At 31.4% G+C, this 20936-nt stretch overlaps 3 protein-coding genes across 5 annotated transcripts in view; 2 read left to right on the top strand and 1 right to left on the bottom strand.

The window, feature by feature from the left end:
• LOC143079748 (alanine--tRNA ligase, cytoplasmic-like) overlaps nt 1-2476 on the top strand; it is a 31827-nt gene extending 29351 nt beyond the window's left edge. For all 3 annotated transcript variants that reach the window (XM_076255308.1, XM_076255309.1, XM_076255310.1), the window contains exon 23: nt 462-2476. In XM_076255308.1, coding sequence (XP_076111423.1) covers nt 462-635 — 174 coding nt within the window. In that variant the 3' untranslated portion in view covers nt 636-2476. The remainder of the gene's footprint in view (nt 1-461) is intronic.
• A 4173-nt stretch (nt 2477-6649) lies between these two features.
• LOC143079747 (large ribosomal subunit protein mL52-like) lies at nt 6650-18281 on the bottom strand. The gene is made up of 5 exons (XM_076255307.1): nt 18150-18281; nt 9958-10033; nt 9421-9488; nt 8835-8899; nt 6650-6828 (listed from the first exon to the last, which is right to left on the bottom strand). The coding sequence occupies exons 1-5, from the start codon at nt 18190-18192 to the stop codon at nt 6706-6708; spliced, it is 375 nt and encodes a 124-aa protein (XP_076111422.1). The 5' UTR covers nt 18193-18281; the 3' UTR covers nt 6650-6705.
• A 200-nt stretch (nt 18282-18481) lies between these two features.
• LOC143079746 (F-box/LRR-repeat protein 8-like) lies at nt 18482-20936 on the top strand. Its single transcript, XM_076255306.1, has 2 exons — nt 18482-18603; nt 19560-20936. Exon 2 carries the CDS (start codon nt 19604-19606, stop codon nt 20801-20803), a length of 1200 nt encoding a protein of 399 aa, XP_076111421.1. The 5' UTR covers nt 18482-18603; nt 19560-19603; the 3' UTR covers nt 20804-20936.

Genomic DNA, 20936 nt, shown 5'->3' with positions numbered 1-20936 from the left:
AGAAATCCCCCCCCCCCCCCCAGCCCTCCTCCAAAAAATATCTTTGTTTAATACAAAAATCTTACTATTAATACTAAAAATTCTTTCTTATATGGTATGTTGGAAATGATTGTGAATTTAGACATTGCTTATCCTTTGAACAAATTTAGGAAAATCCTAGCTGCAGCAATATTTTATTACAATGTAGATTTAAAAATTACAAACTGTTTTATCATTTGTAGACCAGAAACTGACAAAAAAATAAGAAAGAAAAATTAAACGCTACTCAGACAATCTTGCAATTTATCATATTTTAGTAACTGTTTGTGATTTTGTACCAAAATATTATATAATTGTTTCTGACCTTAAATTAGCAAGTACCATGATGTTTAATAAATTAGATAAAGTAAGAATGATTGTTATTTTGATATTTTTCATTAAATTTTAATAACTGCTACATCATTATTTGGTGTTTTTTTCAGTCATCAATAGCTGCAGGACTGAGTGCTAAAGCCTGGGTGACGGAGATTGCACCACTGATTAGTGGTAAAGGTGGTGGCAGTGACGCTTCAGCACAAGCCACAGGTTCAAGTTGTGATGCTCTTCAGGAGGCTTTAGAAACTGCCAAAAAATTTGCTCAGATGAAGTTGTCATGACAACAGGATACTATTTAATAAAACATAATTTATTTTTTGATATTTTTCTTTGAAATCATGTGCTAACAACAGACATTCAATAATATGTAATTTTCATTTCTGTAAATGAAATGCAAAAAGAGAAAGTAACATTGTCATTTACTACACATTGAATGTATGTCTTTACTTTAATCTTGCTTTATGGGTTGGAAATGCAATATTTTATTTTTTTATGCAACTTATATGGTTATTGATATATAATAAGTTCTATGAGGATGTCTAAAAATTTTATGATATTATTCTATAAAAAAGGATTTAAAACAGTTTTAAATGGATCCATTGACTTGGGGTGAAAACATATTCATATGAGTATCTTTTCATCTTCTAAAAATTGGAACAACCATTTCATACATGCAAGTTGATCAGTATTAAAGTACATATTCCAAAAGTGCAATTTTGTTTAAATTTGTTAGTCACTTGATATCTAAAAGTTCGAAAATATACAAGTTGGTCAATTGGTGCAAGTGTTAAAGTGACAAGATACAAAAAATTGTTTTTTTTGCGCTTCTTTAAATATTTTATAAGATATAAAAATTGATCAGTTTGTGCATACTAGTATAAAGAAAATGGCAATGCTGTCATTTAAATGGCTTTAAAATTTATTATTTCAGAAGGAAAAGTATGACATTATTTAAGCTGAACAATAACATGTAGATAACTACATTTTCAATATTGACCTGTATATAGCACAAGATTCCTATTTCAAATTAACAGCTCTTTCTCAACTTATAATATGCTAAAAGTTACAGTTTAAGGAGGCTCGCGGGTATAAGATTTTCAGAAAAAAATTAAACATTTATTTTTCATTTCCAATTTTATTAATTACCTTTAGTAGTTGTTACTTTATCATATGGTACAAAAAATCATTCCAAAAAATCAATTTTTGTGTTGGCCCCAGGTGACTTTTAAAATGTAGATATCATTGAAAAAGCTCCAAATTATCTCCCTTTAGTGCAAAAATGCCATTTTTTGGCATTAAAAATTAAATATCTTTTTTAACTCATAAGTGACCTATAATTTTTATTATTATTTTCGAATAAGCTGTACATAAACTAAATAATTGTAAGATTTAAGCGATTTCTGTAATGTAATTCTTTTTTTATTTCAATATTACTGCTATTTCTCCTATTAGTTCAACAGAAAAAAAGGACATCAACAATAATGTATGCTTCTTTCGAAGGCACATTGTGAGCGTAAATGAAAGGTGACTCCATTTTTTATTTCATTTTTCTCTTAAATATTAGATAAAGTTTGTTTATAGAAAAATATAGCGAAATGCTATATTAAGTAAAAACTTTGATTTAGACCCACGAGCCCCCTTAAGTCAATGATTTTTTTTAACGGGTACATTGAGAGTAATGCAAATTTTCAAGAAATGCAAGACTTTTCATCAGCAGTAAGGGTTGATATTTTGAGGTCCATCATCATATTTTATTTTAATCTTGAAGTCTGTAATGTAATGAATTGTATTGGAAAAACTATAGTGCTAAATTGTGTTATTTAATAAGATTAGGATTACATGGAAATCTCTGTTTGTTTGAGTTCAGTAAAATATTAGGTGATCATAGGTGTCAATTGGTGAAAATAACACGCTTATCGCCTAATAAACAGTAGAAAAGAAATATTGTTATTTACTTTTGTGATTGTCTTGTAATGTTAAGTAGAGAATACACTGATAAAACATCTTTATTATCATATATATATACAGCTCCACCTAGCAATTGTTTACATGGCATTATCTCTACCTGTAACAGATCTGTTATTGAGTACTTAAATATGAAATAAAATTGAATGCAAGCTGATTTTGTCTTTTTGAATGATCTTGAAGTTTTCAATTCCATTGAAAAGATGGATAATCATGACAACGAATCTATGAAATCTTAAAAGATGGAAGTACATTAGTATTGCTGTTTTTCCTCAAAGTGATAACCTTTAGAAAAGCAACTAATGGTAGTGATCTTGGTACATGTAAATATTAAAGGAGAACTAAGAAAGCTACACAGATTATATCTCTCACTCAATTTTACTTCAGGATTCAAGTGTCACCCCTTCAAGAGGTCTGACAAATTATACTACTTCTTATAAATGATGAACCAACTTGGATCAACTTCATTCTTGGCATGAGGATTCATGGACATCCTTGTTTTTAATAATTGTTCAGAAAAAAATCTGCCAAGCCTCAAATATGCTTTATTAATATAAGATTAATAAGAAGATGTGGTATGAGTGCCAATGAGAGACAACTTTCCATCCAAGTCACTTTTTGTAAAAGTTGTCCAGATCTGTGGTTACTCTGCCTGATCTGAAATGATCCTTCTTACTAATTCAGAATGGTGGTTGCTTTAAATATCTATCAGCAATTACATGAATATTCAAGAGGTTAACAGGTTAAGCTATCTTTCTTTTTTCTAGACTTGGAAATGGTAGAGTTGCAAATTTAAGATGGAAAGGGACAAGGTTCATCTGGAGACACATCACCCTGACCCGTTTTATTTTTATACGACCGCAAATTTTGAAAAAATTTTCGTCGTATATTGCTATCACGTTAGCGTCGTCGTCGTCGTCGTCGTCCGGCGTCCGAATACTTTTAGTTTTCGCACTCTAACTTTAGTAAAAGTGAATGGAAATCTATGAAATTTTAACACAAGGTTTATGACCACAAAAGGAAGGTTGGTATTGATTTTGGGAGTTTTGGTCCCAACATTTTAGGAATTAGGGGCCAAAAAGGGCCCAAATAAGCATTTTCTTGGTTTTCGCACTATAACTTTAGTTTAAGTTAATAGAAATCTATGAAATTTTGACACAAGGTTTATGACCACAAAAGAACGGTTGGGATTGATTTTGGGAGTTTTGGTCTCAACAGTTTAGGAATTAGGGGCCAAAAAAGGGCCCAAATAAGCATTATTCTTGGTTTTCGCACAATAACATTAGTTTAAGTAAATAGAAATCAATGAAATTTAAACACAATGTTAATGACTACAAAAGGAAGGTTGGTATTGATTTTGGGAGTTTAGGTCCCAACAGTTTAGGAATTGGGGGCCAAAAAGGGACCCAAATAAGCATTTTTCTTGGTTTTCGCACCATAACGTTAGTATAAGTAAATAGAAATCTATGAAATTTAAACACAAGGTTTATGACCATAAAAGAAAGGTTGGGTTTGATTTTGGGAGTTTTGGTCCCAACATAATAAGGGGCCCAAAGGGTCCAAAATTAAACTTTTGTTTGATTTCATCAAAATTGAATAATTGGGGTTCTTTGATATGCTGAATCTAACTGTCATGACTGTGTATGTAGATTCTTAACTTTTGGTCCCGTTTTCAAATTGGTCTACATTAAGGTCCAAAGGGTCCAAAATTAAACTTAGTTTGATTTTGACAAAAAATGAATCAGTTAGGTTCTTTGATATGCTGAATCTAAAAATGTACTTAGATTCTTGATTATTGGCCCAGTTTTCAAGTTGGTCCAAATCGGGGTCCAAAATTAAACTTTGTTTGATTTCATCAAAAATTGAATAAATGGGGTTCTTTGATATACCAAATCTAACTGTGTATGTAGATTCTTCATTTTTGGTCCTGTTTTCAAATTGGTCTACACTAAAGTCCAAAGGGTCCAAAATTAAACTTAGTCTGATTTTAACAAAAATTGAAATCTTGAAGTTCTTTGATATGCTGAATCCAAAAATGTACTTAGATTTTTTATTATGGGCCCAGTTTTCAAGTTGGTCCAAATCAGGATCTAAAATTATTATATTAAGTATTGTGCAATAGCAAGTCTTTTCAATTGCACAGTATTGCGCAATGGCAAGAAATATCTAATTGCACAATATTGTGAAATATCAAAATTTTTTTTAATTAGAGTTATCTTTCTTTGTCCAGAATAGTAAGCAAGAAATATCTAATTGCAAAATATTGTGCAATAGCAAGATTTTTTTTTAATTGGAGTTATCTTTCTTTGTCCAGAATCAACTTAAATCTTTGTTATATACAATATACAATGTATATTCACTTTTTACTACCAACTGATAAATTAAAATAATCTTTACCATTCAGTGATAACAAGCAGTTTTTTTACATCTTAATATTTTATGATGTATTTAAATGAGTAGTTATTGTTGCAAACTCCATTAGAAATTTTAATTGAGATTAGTTTTGGAATAAGGGAAAGGGGGATGTGATTAAAAAAATTGGGTTCAATTTTTCTCATTTGAAATTTCATAAATAAAAAAGAAAATTTCTTCAAACATTTTTTTTGAGAGGATTAATATTCAACAGCATAGTGAATTGCTCTAAGAGAAACAAAAATTTTAAGTTCATTAGAACACATTCATTCTGTGTCAGAAACCTATGCTGTGTCAACTATTTAATCACAATCCAAATTTAGAGCTGAATCCAGCTTGAATGTTGTGTCCATACTTGCCCTAACCGTTCAGGGTTCAACCTCTGCGGTCGTATAAAGCTACGCCCTGCGGAGCATCTGGTTCTGAATATGATCTAATATAACCAGTCTTTATCTTCTTTATCTGCAGTGTTGTGAGAGAGAAACAGAAATATTTGGATTACCTGGCCAGGGTTTGAACCAAAAACTTCTCTATGCAAGCAAGTGAAGCTATGACCACAAGACCACCCAGTTCCAATTAAAATTTAATTACCAACAATGCAATGCAACCTTACATTTTCCTCTAAGGGTGTAATCAACAGTTTTTCTAGGACGTCATATTTTGAGGGACCCTTAGTGGTGGACTGATTAAAAAAGATACTTGTATAAAACTAGATATCACTGGAATCAGAATGTTCTCTAGTTTATAATGAAATAAAAATAATGTGTACTTTTAATATATTAAAAAATTTCCATCCAAAGAACATGGGGAAAAAAAAGGCCTCATTTGAAAATTAAAAACCTGAAACCAGGCCATGTGCACACCCATGAAGACATGATCCATGCACATTTTACATAATCAAAACTGTATGAAATTTATAGGTTTTTACCTGGCCTTTCAAAAAAATCTTGTTTCAGGGTATGGTCTCCTGCTCCGAAAAGAGCTACAGTGGCTGCAAATAAGTTTTTAATTTTAACTGCCAAAAAAACAGGATGTTTTCAGTATTGTCTCCCCTCAAATCATGTATATTTAATATAATTTTTAAAATTATTTCAATCATTCAACCTGTTTTAATTGAAAGCTAATTAACTAATTTTTACATACAATTACAAAACATGATACTTTTTCACCAATTAAGTAAGTAAACAGGTTTCCCTCCATGGTTATTTTTAGTCGGGGAATAACCCCTAGTTTTTTTTATACGAAACTGTTTATAGCCACCTTACATATTAAACCCCGTCACATTCTGTACATATGTATCTGTCCCAAGTCTATAATTCAGTGGTTGTCGTTTGTTTATGTGTTACATATTTGTTTAGTTTATTCTTTAGGCAATTAAGCCTCCTTATGGTACCACCCTAGATTTGTGTTCTTCCCACTAAATGGTGTAAAAAACATGCTATTGTTATTATCTAGCTGGCTAGTATGTTATTTATAACTATTTGGGCACTTTTTTCATACTTTTAATTCTGGAATGCAAAAAATATGACCAGAAAAACCTTAAACATTCTTCGAACTACCAAAAATTTTTGATGTTGCACATAGGAAGTAGTGCTCAATTAATCTGTATGTACTTTATTATCCCATGTGCTTTTGGCTACAGCATACTGTAAACTCTTTGTCTATGAGGATATTATTTTGACATTGGGATGTCTTATCTATATGTGTTGTTGAGATGCTGTCCTTTTCATGCTTACTCTTCTATTTTGATTCATGCATATAAACCTTCTACAGATAGATTGACTGATGCCAGATGTTCATTAATAAAATTGGGAATGGAAGTGGGGAATGTGTCAAAGAGACGACAACTCTATCAAAGGACAAAAAACATATTTCTAATAATTTTTGCAGTAAAAATTTACTAAAAAATACAACATGCTCTGGCGTACAAAATTTAATATATAATTATAGACAAACTAACTATACAGATTACAATCAACTTTTAGCCTTTAATTTATTGTCGAGTAAAGACTGTCTCTGTTGTTGTCTAGATTTTTCCTGCAGTTCAAATCTCTCTTTTGCAAAATCTATTTGTCCTAATTTCTTCATAATATCTTTCTGGATGAAAAAAGAGAAGAAACAATTAGCATGATTAGCACTTGAATTATAATGGGATATATTTTACATAATGAAATGTACATTCATTTGATATGTACATAAGTGATTTTTATAATGTAGACAGCAACAACTTGAAAATTGCCCTACAAGGAACTTTGAAATTATATATATATTTTTGGTTTGATGTAAAGAATGACATGAAAATGAACAGTATACATTGAAGTTGCTTCCACAAAATAGATTCCCTAGTGTTTTCCTAGGTTCCTTATAAGTTTGAATGAAAACAAGAATGTGTCCATAGTACACGGATGCAAGTTCAGAATTTCAGATAGACATGTTCACCTTATCATCATTCCATACACCAAATTAAGTTGCCCTTTAGTGTATAGATTAAAGGAATATGTAACAAGAGGCTGTCACAACGACAGCAAACCAGATTTATTAACATTTCTTTGTGTCCTGGCTATATCACAAGAACCATAACTGATGAACGATGAAAGTGAAAATTTGTCAATATCAAATTTGACCTCCATTTTGTCATCAGTATCAACATATTAAAATTTGAAAATCTTAGGTTGAATGGTTCATGAGTAAATGCAACATAATGAATGGTAACACCATTTTTCGATCTTTCAAAAACCATAACTCCTGAATGGTAAAAGTCAAAATCATCATTATTGAACTTGACCTTCATTTTGTTGTCAGTAACAACATATTAAAATTTTAACAGCTGTGGTAGAACAGTTCACGAGTAAATGCATGGACACGACTGGTCACGCCATTTTTTCAATCTTTCAAAAACCATAACTCCTGAACGGTAAAAGTCAAAATCGTCATTATTGAACTTGACCTTTCTTTTCAATAACAACATATTAAAACTTTAAAAGCTTTAGTTGAACGATTGATGAGTAAATGCACCGAGAACATTTGGTTGCCGCCCGCCGACCCCCGCACATCCCCACATTTTTGTCACAAAAATCCGGTTAAAAATTGACAAATGAACATTAATTAGGTCAAGGTCTGATAATACATGAGACTGACATGTAAACATTATGACCATTCCTTGAACCAACATATAGTTGACCTAGTTTTAAAATTACTTATAGAACCATGAAATAGAAAAAACCATAAAACTTATCATTGACCAAGGAAACATCATAAATCAGGTCACGATAATTAGATTGAACCTGACAGGCTGACATGAACACCTTACAATCATTCCATACACCAAATATAGTTCTCTTACTGCCTATAGTAACAGAAAAATGATATCATCATGTAACTTCACAGTGATATTGTTGGCTTTTATCAAAACAACCTCTTCCCTTTTTTATTGGGAAAATATGCGTCATTTTCATCAAATTGGGATATTTAAAATAAACCATGAATATGACTGAAACTTCAATTTACAGACGCATTTTCAAGAGTCAATCCCTGCTTTAAAATAAGACCCCATTTTATCAGTGATAATACATAAATAGACCCTCAAATGTGCACATATAGTCATTTTAGACAAGAAAATTGTTTAAATGAGTGTTTTTCAGTTTGTATTCATGCACAATTACTACTGAGACTGCACTGTTTGGGAAAAAAGTTGTCTTTTTGGGAATAATTTGAAGCCATTTTTTTTCAAATTGGGATTCTTCTCCAGGGCAAAAAGCCTTTATTTTCCACTAATAAGGCAAACAATATCACTGCTTCAACCTTGATCACTGACCCACGACATCATGTCTAATGGTCATGTAGACCTTGGAAGGAACCCATATAAGCAGTCACTGAACCATGAAAATGAGGTCTAGGACAATAGACATATGACAGACAGAAACTTAGTAACATAAGGCATCTATCTCAAGGCATGAAGCATACAGGTCTTATCCCCTTTTAAATATAAAGCTTTATACAAAAGTTTACCCTGCCTGATTGTAATTCCTATGACTGTAAGACTAAAATTATATCTTTCTGAACTAAATTCAATTTTAATTCTATTAAGCTAATTTTGAACATACCGCTACTTCTATCTTCTCCTGTCTCCTCTTCTGTTGTCTCAAAGACAGAGGTGTTGGTCTACCGTCTACAATAAAACAACAGATTTTAATATTTAAGATTTTAATATTGCTGTCATATTGATTAATCAGTAAATTGATTCGCTGAGCGCAACTGGATACGACCACAGAGATCCAACCCTGAATTTGGATAGTAATTAAATATTTGACACATTATAGGTTTCTGACACAGAATAACTGAAGCTAAAGAACTTAGAATTGGTAATATGATTTGAATTTAAACATTTTTTTGCTTTTGTGCAACACACTATGCTGATGCGAAGTGACTCACCCATCCCCCCCCCCCCCCCCCCCTCAAAAAAAAAAGGTTAACTTTGGTGCAATACACTACGCTTTTGCAAATTGATCACCACCCCCAACCCACCCCTAAAAAAATGTTTACCCCCTTTTTGCTTTGTGCAATACACTATGTTGTTGCCAATTGACACACACCTTTTTATTGCAAATAGTCCAAAACCTGACATTTCTTTATACATAATTTACAAGTAGAAAGGGAGGTAAATCCAAACTTGAATATTGAATTACTTACCCAAGAAAGAGTAATCAGGCATTTCTGTCAATAATCCATATTCATTTCCTGATCTGGCCTGACCCTGACTGATAACAGAAAAAATATTATGTGTTCAATGAAAAAGAATACATTTTTGGGAATGTGATTACAAAGTCTTCCAATTTTTCTATCTGCTCTTTAGAAAAACAATTCAAAATTCAAACTTTATTTGGTATGTTTGACTATGAGTCCTAATGAAGGGGATATAAGAACATAAAGGTCTTTAAATGGTTGTAAACAATGAGCTTGCATGCTTCAGCAGAACACAGATTCACCACATTACCCCCTCTCCACCTATTTTAAGATCAACCTCTTTTGACCTATAGTTACCATCCCTGAATGTTCATAATGTTAATGGTAAATGAGGAAAATATTTATTCCTTTTATACATTTTTGTAGAAGAAAATAAAAATTAATTGCTGGATCTATTATATTGAAACGAAGTCAAATATAAACTGTTCAGATCAGCAAAGTAACAAAACATCTCAGATCTGATTTTAAATGTCAATAGCATACCTGATTCTCCACTTAGCACTACCCTTTTCTTTTCTTGATGATACATGGATCTGTCGACTAAGTTGAAGAAAAGGAACTGAAAATACACAACACCATTTTAAATATAATTCCAAAAGTCAAGGAAAAATTCTGTAAAAAAGAACAAGGTGCATAAGATAGCTTGGATGTCTGAATGTTCGACAATATAATTTTCTTTCACTTGAAAAACTTCTGGGGGATACAGACCTTGGTTTTTTGTTTGTTGGGCCAGGGTTTTTTAATTTGTTGGTTTTACAGATTTTCCCAATGAAAAAGTAGGTCGGGGAAAAAAGGAAATAAAAAATATCTCTCAAGACGGAAAAATATGTCAAAAAATATATTTCACCTTTTTAACAATATGTTTGGTATGCTGTTTTATTCATCATTTCTTAAATATTAGTTCGATGAAATGTTATAACTGCAGCTGTCATAAACATCCCATGACATCCTTTAATAATTTTCCGTGAACAAGGAGGATTTGTGTCCACGGACAAAGACAAAATTAAATAGTAATTTCACAAATGTAGCCCATAATCAATTAATAATTAATGATCTTCAAACACGAAACTGATAAAGAAAAAAAATGCAAAAACATTGTATGAAAATAAGTTTCAACACACATGTCAAAAACACAATAGACTCGTCCACTGGAAAAACAAGGATATCTGGTTCATCAGTTGTCAAGCATTCCCATTATTTTTATATCCAAAGGATGAATTGTTTTTATTATCAATAACACAAGTCTGAAGAAAATTTCAAAGGATTTGTTTAAATTAATTTCTTCAACTTGACTTCTTCCACGGTTGGACAAGTTCATTTTCCATTTTTCTATGAGATGATGCATCTTAGAGAATAATGACAAATAAGGGAAACAAACTTCATGACTGTGTACTGGGTTTAAACACAGGTTTTGTTAAGCAAAATTATTTGCCCAAACGACTTTTCAAGGTCAATTATGATTGATTTGTTTATTTTTAGATACATAAATTGAAAGTTTTAGTTTTCACATCAGAAAGTGTTATCAATTCCGTTAATGTTTAATGCATTTCTTTTTATGAAAAAAGAGATAATGTTTTTGTTAGGGTTGTGGGGAATAATCAAAGTGATGGAAATCACTCATGGAAAGATTAGAACAGTTGTTTGAATTATTTCATATTAAGGTATGGTGGGGAAAAATGAACATTTAACCAGGTGCTCCGCAGGGCGCAGCTTTATACGACCGCAGAGGTCGAACCCTGAACAGTTGGGGCAAGTATGGACAAAACATTCAAGCGTGATACAGCTCTGAATTTGGATTGTGATCAAATTTTTGACATTATATGTTTTTTTTTTACACAAAACAAATGTCAAGATTTTACAAATCAATTAAAGATTTCTTCAAACTTTTTAAATCTAAAATTAAATAGTTGACACAGCATAGGTTTCTGACACAGAATGAATGTGGTCTAATGAACTTAAAAGTTTTTTTTTTGCCTTTGAGCAATTCACTATGCTGTTGAATATTAATCCTCTCAAAAAAATGTTTGAAGAAATTTTCTTTTTATTTATGAAATCTGAAATGAGAAAAATTTAAACCCCCCCCCTTTTTTTTCACATCCCCGTTTCCCTTTTTCCAAAACTGATATCAATTCAAATTTCTAATGGAGTTTGCAACAATAACTACTCTTTTAAATACATCATAAGATATTAAAATGTAAAATAAAGTGCTTGTTACCACTGAATGGTAAAGATTGGTTGGTAGTAAAAGTGAATATACATTGTTTATTGTATAAAACAATAAAAAAAACTTCATCAGCAACATTTTATATTGGCAAATTTCCAATGAAGTTATTTACATAAAGTTATTGGCAAATAAAAATAGAAAATGACATCATAGTCATGTCTGGCAAATGTCCAACATACATTATCTAAAAACATTTTAGATAAGATAAGGAAAAAAAGCTTCATCAGCAACATTTTATATTGGCAAATTTCCAATGAAGTTATTTACATAAAGTTATTGGCAAATAAAAATAGAAAATGACATCATAGTCATGTCTGGTAAATTTCCAACATATATTATCAACTACTATTCTATACAAAGAAAGATAACTCCAATTGAAAATTAATTGCTATTGCACAATATTGTGCAATTAGATATTTCTTGCTATTGTGCAATACTGTGCAATTGAAAATTTCTTGCTATTGCACAATACTTGATATGGAATCCTGATTTGGACCAACTTGAAAACTGGGCCCATAATCAAAAATCAAAGTACATATTTAGATAAAGCATATCAAATAAGCCCAAAAATTTAATTTTTGTTAAAATCAAACTTAGTTTAATTTTGGACCCTTTGGACGTTAATGTAAACCAATTTGAAAACGGGACCAAAAATTAAGAATCTACATACACAGTTAGATTTGGCATATCAAAGAACCCCAATTATTCAATTTTTGATGAAATCAAACAAAGTTTAATTTTGGACCCCGATTTGGACCAACTTGAAAACTGGGCCAATAATAAAAAATCTAAGTACATTTTTAGATTCAGCATATCAAAGAACCCCAAGGATTCAATTTTTGTTAAAATCAAACTAAGTTTAATTTTGGACCCTTTGGACCTTAACGTAGACCAATTTGAAAACGGGACCAAAAATTAAGAATCTACATACACAGTTAGATTCGGCATATCAAAGAACCCCAATTATTCAATTTTTGATAAAATCAAACAAAGTTTAAATCTGGACCCTTTGGGCCCTTTATTCCTAAACTGTTGGGACCAAAACTCCCAAAACCAAACCAAACCTTCCTTTTATGGTCATAAACCTTGTGTTTAAATTTCATAGATTTCTATTTACTTATACTAAAGTTATGGTGCGAAAACCAAAAAAAATGCTTATTTGGGTCCCTTTTTGGCCCCTAATTCCTAAACTGTTGGGACCTAAACTCCCAAAATCAATACCAACCTTCCTTTTGTGGTCATAAACATTGTGTTTAAATTTCATTGATTTCTATTTACTGAAACTAAAGTTATTGTGCGAAAACCAAGAATAATGCTTATTTGGGCCCTTTTTTGGCCCCTAATTCCTAAACTGTTGGAACCAAAACTCCCAAAATCAATCCCAACCTTTCTTTTGTGGTCATAAACCTTATGTCAAAATTTCATAGATTTCTATTTACTTAAACTAAAGTTATAGTGCGAAAACCAAGAAAATGCTTATTTGGGCCCTTTTTGGCCCCTAATTCCTAAAATGTTGGGACTAAAACTCCCAAAATCAATCCCAACCTTCCTTTTGTGGTCATAAACCTTGTGTTAAAATTTCATAGATTTCTATTCACTTTTACTAAAGTTAGAGTGCGAAAACTAAAAGTATTCGGACGACGACGACGACGACGCCGACGACGCCAACGTGATAGCAATATACGACGAAAAATTTTTCAAATTTTGCGGTCGTATAAAAAGCACTATTGCTGAAAATTGCATTTACAGCAGGTCTTTAGAAGGAAACTTGCTTTTCCAGTATGAGGATAAAATGAGCTCAAATTAAATAATATGGGTCTCTTAATTTGCACAATTTTATTTAAACTGCAGTTTATATCTTATCGAAATTATGTTGCCCGTTCTGAACGTGTTTAAAAAAAAACAAAAAAATGCAAAAATTCTTCTAGTAAAAACTATCCTTGTAAAATGTTGTAAGACATAAACATGATAAATCTGGACCAACAGCTTACAACTTTAAAAGTGTCAACAACAAAAAATTGAAAAATGTTGTTTTGGGGCATTTTGTAAGTTGAAACAGAGGTTACATGTATATGGCATTGAAGATTAAAAGTTTTAGAGTGTCTTTTGATCAATTTTTAAAGTATTTTTTAAACACAGGGCATTGAAAATGTACTTTTTCAACGTAAACCAATTAAATCAAAGAGCTGAATAGCTCTGAGGGGAAAGACGGCCCTTGTTTCTATTTCATTTTTTTTTTTTGGAGGGGGGGGGGGGGGGGGGGGGCGGGGGGGGGGGGGGTTATCTTTTGATAGTCTTCATATAAAGAATGAAAAAAAAAGAACAGCTAGAACATGTGGAAGGTTGACACTATTGGAATCAATTGTTTAATGTAATTTCGTTTCTTTAGTTTAGGATTCAATTTAGACCAATGGAAGAGATCTGCATCTTCTAAATCTAAACATACAATTAAAGTTGATAGTTAATTATCTAAAATCCAACTAGTTGAATTCTGTCATTTAACAACAACTATAATTATTTTTGAAATCTTAATAGTGTACGACTGAACTGCAGGCTAGGGCCATTTTCCATTTTTTGTGACAGTACTCTTAAGATTTTAAATTTTTTTCTTAAGAAAGTTAGGACTGAAAAATCTATTCAGTTTTAAATTTCCATTGATAAAGTTCCCAGTTACATATCTCATCACAGGGATACAGGTACTAATAAAAATAACAATATGATTGATGTAAACTGTGTGAAGCTTGTTTCCAAATCCTACATTTTGAAATATTTGTAAAATTTCATGAATAAAGAGGTTTAAACTACAAAATGCAACATTTGTAATTTTTTTTGTAACTATTACAATGATTATGTTGGTACACAAAATTTAGTTTTAATGGAAGACTACTTATCATATACTAAATGTCACATTTTAAGTATTTATTTTAGTGGATAATTAGCTCATAAATTGAGGTGCTCCTGAATTGGAGGAAGATTCTCAAAACAGAGATTTACAGGAAAAAAATGGAAAAGATCGTTTCTCTCCCCCCATCTCATGTAGCCCCTCGGACTTCCTGTTTACTTTGAAAGTTGTTGACCTACAAATTAAAGTTTTGCATGTTGATGTTTGAATCATCTACAGCAAACATCATTATGTTTAAATTTAACAAATACTATTTTTTAATAAGTGCACAATCTTTGAGAATGATTTAAATAATATCCCTGCTTATGCGTAGTGTGGCATTCCAACAATGACGTCACTATAAATCTCGTCATACTGATTTTTCCGGATTGTAAAAGAAACGTAAATAGTGTAAAGGAGAGCTCAATATACGATAATTTCGAGAGAAACAGAAGGGAAATGTGTAAAAAAGTGTTTAAAGTCAATTTATTCATTTGTGTCTCCCCATCTCATCATTCTCAGTAAGATTTGTTGGGGGGTTTTCCACGCTATAAAAACAAAATGAATGATGTGAGGGAATGTCACTCTGGTCAACCCCATTGGGGATTGACGGCTTGAAGCCGTCTTCCCCAAAAACTTATCTTATTGAAATGTTGATTCTTTCTTGATTGCAAAAATATATATTCACTTCTAATAAAAATTCAAATGACTAAAATAGACATAATTATTGATGGGAAATAAACTTATAAACAATGGTTTGTTGTAATTAAAGTTTTTTAATTTTTAAACTGTTTCAAGCCAATTTCTGATAAAAAAAAAAAAAGTGTACTTATTTAATTGTTGATTAATTACAGATGATTATTGTAAATTAAGGTAGCACAATACAAAAATTTTATAACTCCAAGTCCCAAGTTTTAAAATGCTGTAACTTTCTTAATAATGCTTGAAAATTTATAAAAGTGGTAGTTTTGGATAGCTAACAGATTACTCTTTCAAATCAGTCTGCACCAAAAACTTTTTCAACTTCTAGTCCGAAGACCAATATTCTGACATTTTTTTTATTGGTCCAAACAAAGTTTTGAAAATACTTACTATCCCGAATGAAATTTAACTAGTCTGGGGCATCGGACTAGTGGCTAACCGTGCAGACTGTCAAATTAATGCAATGTTAGTATTAAAAATGTATGCAACAATTATGTAACCAATTATAATGTTAGCTGTGTCTTAAATATCTTTCACCAAATTTCCACTTTCAAATGAAATTAGCTTCTGCATAGGTATCCCTAGAGAGTTTATTTTTTAATATATGTTGTTCCTATGGTCATTATCTACAAAAGGGTGTCTCAGATTTCAAATAGTATGTATAGAACAAATTTTACACCTAATCAAACAGTATCTTCTTTTATGTGGTTAGGATGTTTACACTAATTAGAGATTTATGAGAGAATGGAACACCATAGAGACAATCTGAGACACCCTTTTGAAGCCCATGATGTGTTGATTAAGATTTCGTTCAAATTTTCTGTATAGTTAAAGAGATGATAGAGCTAAATTCATTCAAGTGATTTTGCCACTAATTACATAATAATTGATTACATAATAGTTGCATAATAAAAATATTGCATTCATTTAAAAGGTTAATCTTGTATCTATCTATATATACCTCTTTTATTATTTTCTATGCATTCATAAGAAAGTTACAGCATTTCAAAGGTTACTGATTGGAAGTAATAAATCTTTGTATTGTGCTACCTTAATCAAGTAAATTATAGGCCTTACTTGAATACCTTTTATTTATTCATATTTATATTCATATTTCATTTTTTTTTAAGATCTTGTTAATCCATTAATCATTTATCTTTCAGATATAATTTACAGAATCACTTTATGTAATGTAGATCAAAAGTAATTGGCAATAAACATGATAAATAAATCTATCACCCTTTTAAATATAAAACATTTAATATACACATTTGTGTATTCAATTATGAAGTCAAATACTTGTGTATTAAGAATTGTATGTATATTGAGTGGTCTGTAAGATAAGATAAATATGTTTTTTGTAATAAGCACAATTATGCTATAGCATATTTAAATAACAAGACTGAGGTTGATAGGTAATGTGGTCAATTTGATTGGCAGTTTAGGAGGTGGGGCATTGTAATTAAAGGTCCACCTTGTCTCTGATTGTTTAGTGATAATGACAGTTGTCAATCATACTAGTTGAAACAATACCCAGTTACCTAATCAAAATGGTTTTTTTCAAAAAGCCTGCACATCAACACACCTTAATGACGTACATTCTTGAATGAACTGCTCCAATAATATACCCAGTTTTTTTCAGTTTATATGTGTATTATGTGCACATACATGTGAACCATAGGGAACTATATTTCAGTGTTAATACATTTAGTCACAGTATCTAACCTGTCCTGTTGTTAGGGAGGCTGGTGCCTAAGTAAAGATTTAGAACAAATTCTAATCTTTCCAAAAAAGGATAAAAAATCCTGGCCTTGGTTAAACTACATTGAAATTAAAGAAATTACAATGGTTTTATACATGTATGGGGAAAACTTAAATTTTCCTTTTTCATGAAAATAAAACGATAGTATTGGTGAAAATTCGATAAGAGAATTGCTCTTATAAAATTAGGGATGTACTGGCCTCACTTTCTTGAAAAATATAAAAACAAATTATCCTATCTAATTCAACATAGTTTATTTTTCTGCTCTTAAATAGAAGTTTCTGACAAATTCAAATTTGCTAAATGACACTTATATCTGTATACATTTTAGATCAAGTTCTTGATGTTTCTATTGTATATTAAGATGTTCAAATCCTGATTGTTACAGAATGTATTTTTGCAACATCATACTTTGAAATAACACATACATTTTTGTACATGTACATTGTATACCATGTATACAATGTATATGGTATGCAATGGTATGGGTGACCTATACTTATTTCTGTAACATATAGTCTTTTGTGAAGAGTTATCTCATTGGCAATCATACTACATCTTCTTTTTTTGATAATAACCAATACAAATAAAACTACAATAGATTAAACATGTATGTATGCATGACCAGACATGACTGTATGTACAATCATGTAACCAGAAAATTTCCTAGTTTTCAAACTGTAGGAAGTTATTTGGAAACGCTATGCACCTCATGTGCAAGTGTATATAAACTCCAAAACGAATTCACAGTAGGGGCTTTGCTCATTGTTGAAGGTCGTACAGGGACATACAGCTGTTTATTTTTGCGACTGTATTTCATTATTTTGTCTCCTATGGCAAGTTGTCTCATTGGTAATACCACATCTTCTTTTTTATAAGTTTAACTACATGTATCTCCTAAAAGAGCAAAATTATATCAGGACTTTCTATAGCTACCCTATACTAAGTATAGAAAGTCCGTGATTATATCAATAAAAATTTCAAGATTTCAAAATTTCTGTGCAGGATTTATATATTATAGGATGCAAATGCAGATGAAGAATGTTGCAAACAATATGCACTTATACTTAAGGTATGTTTCTACTTTTATAAACGATCTGAATTACTTTTTGTCGTCTGAACTATAGCCCTAGTTAGTGTTACACTCATTTCTGAGCTTCACATGTCAACCTTCTACTGTTTCTTGGTCCAAGTCTCAAGACAGGGAACCATTCTAAATACAAAATGTAAACAATGAAAAAAAAAAAGACGGAAACGGATGCGGACTTCATAATTGTTCTTAAAAAGCCTTATTTCACACATGCATAAACTTATAAAGCAAAAGACAAGCTGTTCATCAATATGCAAATTTAATTGTCGTTAATTAACTTGCCAGATTAATATAGCCCGGAAGATCTTTTTGATATGAACCTTTGTTGACAAACAGTTTTCCGGAAAAGGGAACTTCCAGTTATCAGCTGTCAGTCATCAATGAGGTTATTGCTGCCCTCAAGACATTTACGAGATGCAACATAAATATTTCGGCTAATGCATTCCAACTAACGTAGGAATTGTATTGCAGTAAGTTTTCAGGAACTTTATAATATTTTATTTGGTATATATACAATGTATAATTCATAAATGTTCTCTATTTACTATTTTACTATTTATATAATAATACCAGATTGAGAGACATATGTGTATTTCTCTGATAAATTATACAAAAGTACATAGTGGAGATAACTTTTCTGACTTAATAGTAATTCATATAATTTTTTGATAATCATTCTTCAGGATTCAATATTATTTCCATGTAAATGCAAGATGATAACAAATTCTGAGGATTTGAACCACCTCACCTGGGGTCCAACTATTCCCCTAATGTCACCCCTCCTTTACTGTAAATGTATCTACTGGTAGATTCCTCTGTTATTCAGGACCCTTCAAATTCTACCGCCAATGGAATGTGTCCACCCTGTTTCGTATTTGTATCCATCTGATTAGTTAAGCCTTTTTCAACTGATTTTTATAGTTTTTTATAGCTTCTTATGTTGTACTGTAAAGGAGAGGGTTGGGATCTCGCTAACATATTTAACCCCGCCACATTCAGTATGTATGTGCCAGTCCCAAGTCAGGAACCTGTAAATCAGTGGTGGTCGTATGGTTATGTGTTACATATTTGTTTTTCTGTCATTTTTTGTACATAAATTAGGCTGTTAGTTTTCTCTTTGAAATGTTTTACATTGTTATTTTCGGGGCCTTCTACTACTGACTATACAGTATGGGCTTTGCTAATTGTTGAAGGCCGTACAGTCAGACCTATAGTTGTTAATTTCTGTGTGATTTGGTCAATTGTGGAGTGTTGGTGGAGAGTTGTCTCATTGGCAATCATACCACATCTTTTTTTATATAGATCTACAATGTATATTCATACATGTAATAGCTAAGGTTAGGTTAGAAAAATATCTGAATGATCACTTTTATGTATATTACAGTATATTAATTCAAATGAAAAATGTTTTCATATTTTTTTACAGGATAAATGGTACATGTGGTATCCTTGACAGATATATTGTAAACCATGGAAATTGATGTTTGGCAACAAATTCCTGACCATATAATTGTCAATGTATTTGGTTATCTCAGTCTAAGTGAACGATACCATGCTTCTTTGGTATGTAAATCTTGGCAGCAATGTTTTCATTCACAGTATTTATGGCGGACATTTGAGTTTAATTTGAATAAAGACAATGCAGAATTTAGAAACTTTGCAGATTGTGTTGTCCAACATGGACATCATTTCCGTGATGTGTCAATTTACCTTTATCAAAAAGATGCTGAAAAGAGAAAATGTGCTGTTGAAATCATTAATTTACTTTGCAAAGTCAGACAGGGTAAATTAAATAAATTTGGGATCTATTTTACTGGAGAGAATCCACTTTTCTATGCAGGATTAGAATTTGTTGAAGCTTTGAAAACCTTTTTTGGATATATCCCAGATGAACTGTCCCCTAAACATAGTCTTGTAGAAGTGAACCTAAGTGGATTACAGGCTGCTTTTGATGACAGTTTGATTGATGAACTTTCTAAAAACCATCCAGAAATTGAATCTCTCAATCTTTTTAATAGAATTCTTGTTTGCAAAGTAACACCGGATTGCATATTGCGTTTGGTCAAAAGATGTCAAAAGTTGCAAGATTTACGAGTATATCATACAAGTCTATCAGACGAAATCTTAGAAACCTTAGCAGAAGATGACAGGAGTCCAATACAATATCTTGCAATTGGCTGCAGAAGAGAATTGAAATATGAAAGTGATCTAACTTCAGATGCTTGGGCTAAACTAGTAGCAAAAATTCCAGAATTTAGAGTATCATTGCATTTTGACCATACAGTACCTCAAGTAAAAGTAGCAGATGTATTAAAACCAGAAATACCACTGAAGCAACTTAGATTGGAAACTTTTACAATTTTGATTGACGAAATCAAAACTGTTTCCAGGTTTTATTGTGACACACTGGAAGCCTTGATACTCCAAACACCAAATACATACGAGTTAGGTGTAGCTTTGCTAGATTTAGCACATACTTGTAAACAGTTGACCTGTTTGAAAGTATATTGTATTCTTGACAAAGAAGTTGTTCAGGGAATACATGCAGAGTTGCCACAACTGAGAGAAAAAGGAAATTATATATTAAAGAGTGAAATGGAACCAGAACCATGGATGATTCCAACTAGGAAGAGCCTACTCACTGTACAGCAAGAATTTCCTTTCAAATGATTCCTACAAAAAAAGCCTATTGACTGTTTAACCGGAATTTCCTTTCAAATGGTCCATACTAGGAAAGGCCTACTGACTGTACAAAACGAATTTCCTTTCAAATGATAGATTCCTGTGCAAAAGCAAATTTAAT

Source organism: Mytilus galloprovincialis, chromosome 6, assembly GCF_965363235.1.
Source record: "Mytilus galloprovincialis chromosome 6, xbMytGall1.hap1.1, whole genome shotgun sequence".
In the NCBI taxonomy this organism is placed as follows: domain Eukaryota; kingdom Metazoa; phylum Mollusca; class Bivalvia; order Mytilida; family Mytilidae; genus Mytilus; species Mytilus galloprovincialis.
This window is presented reverse-complemented; position numbering and strand designations above follow the sequence as displayed.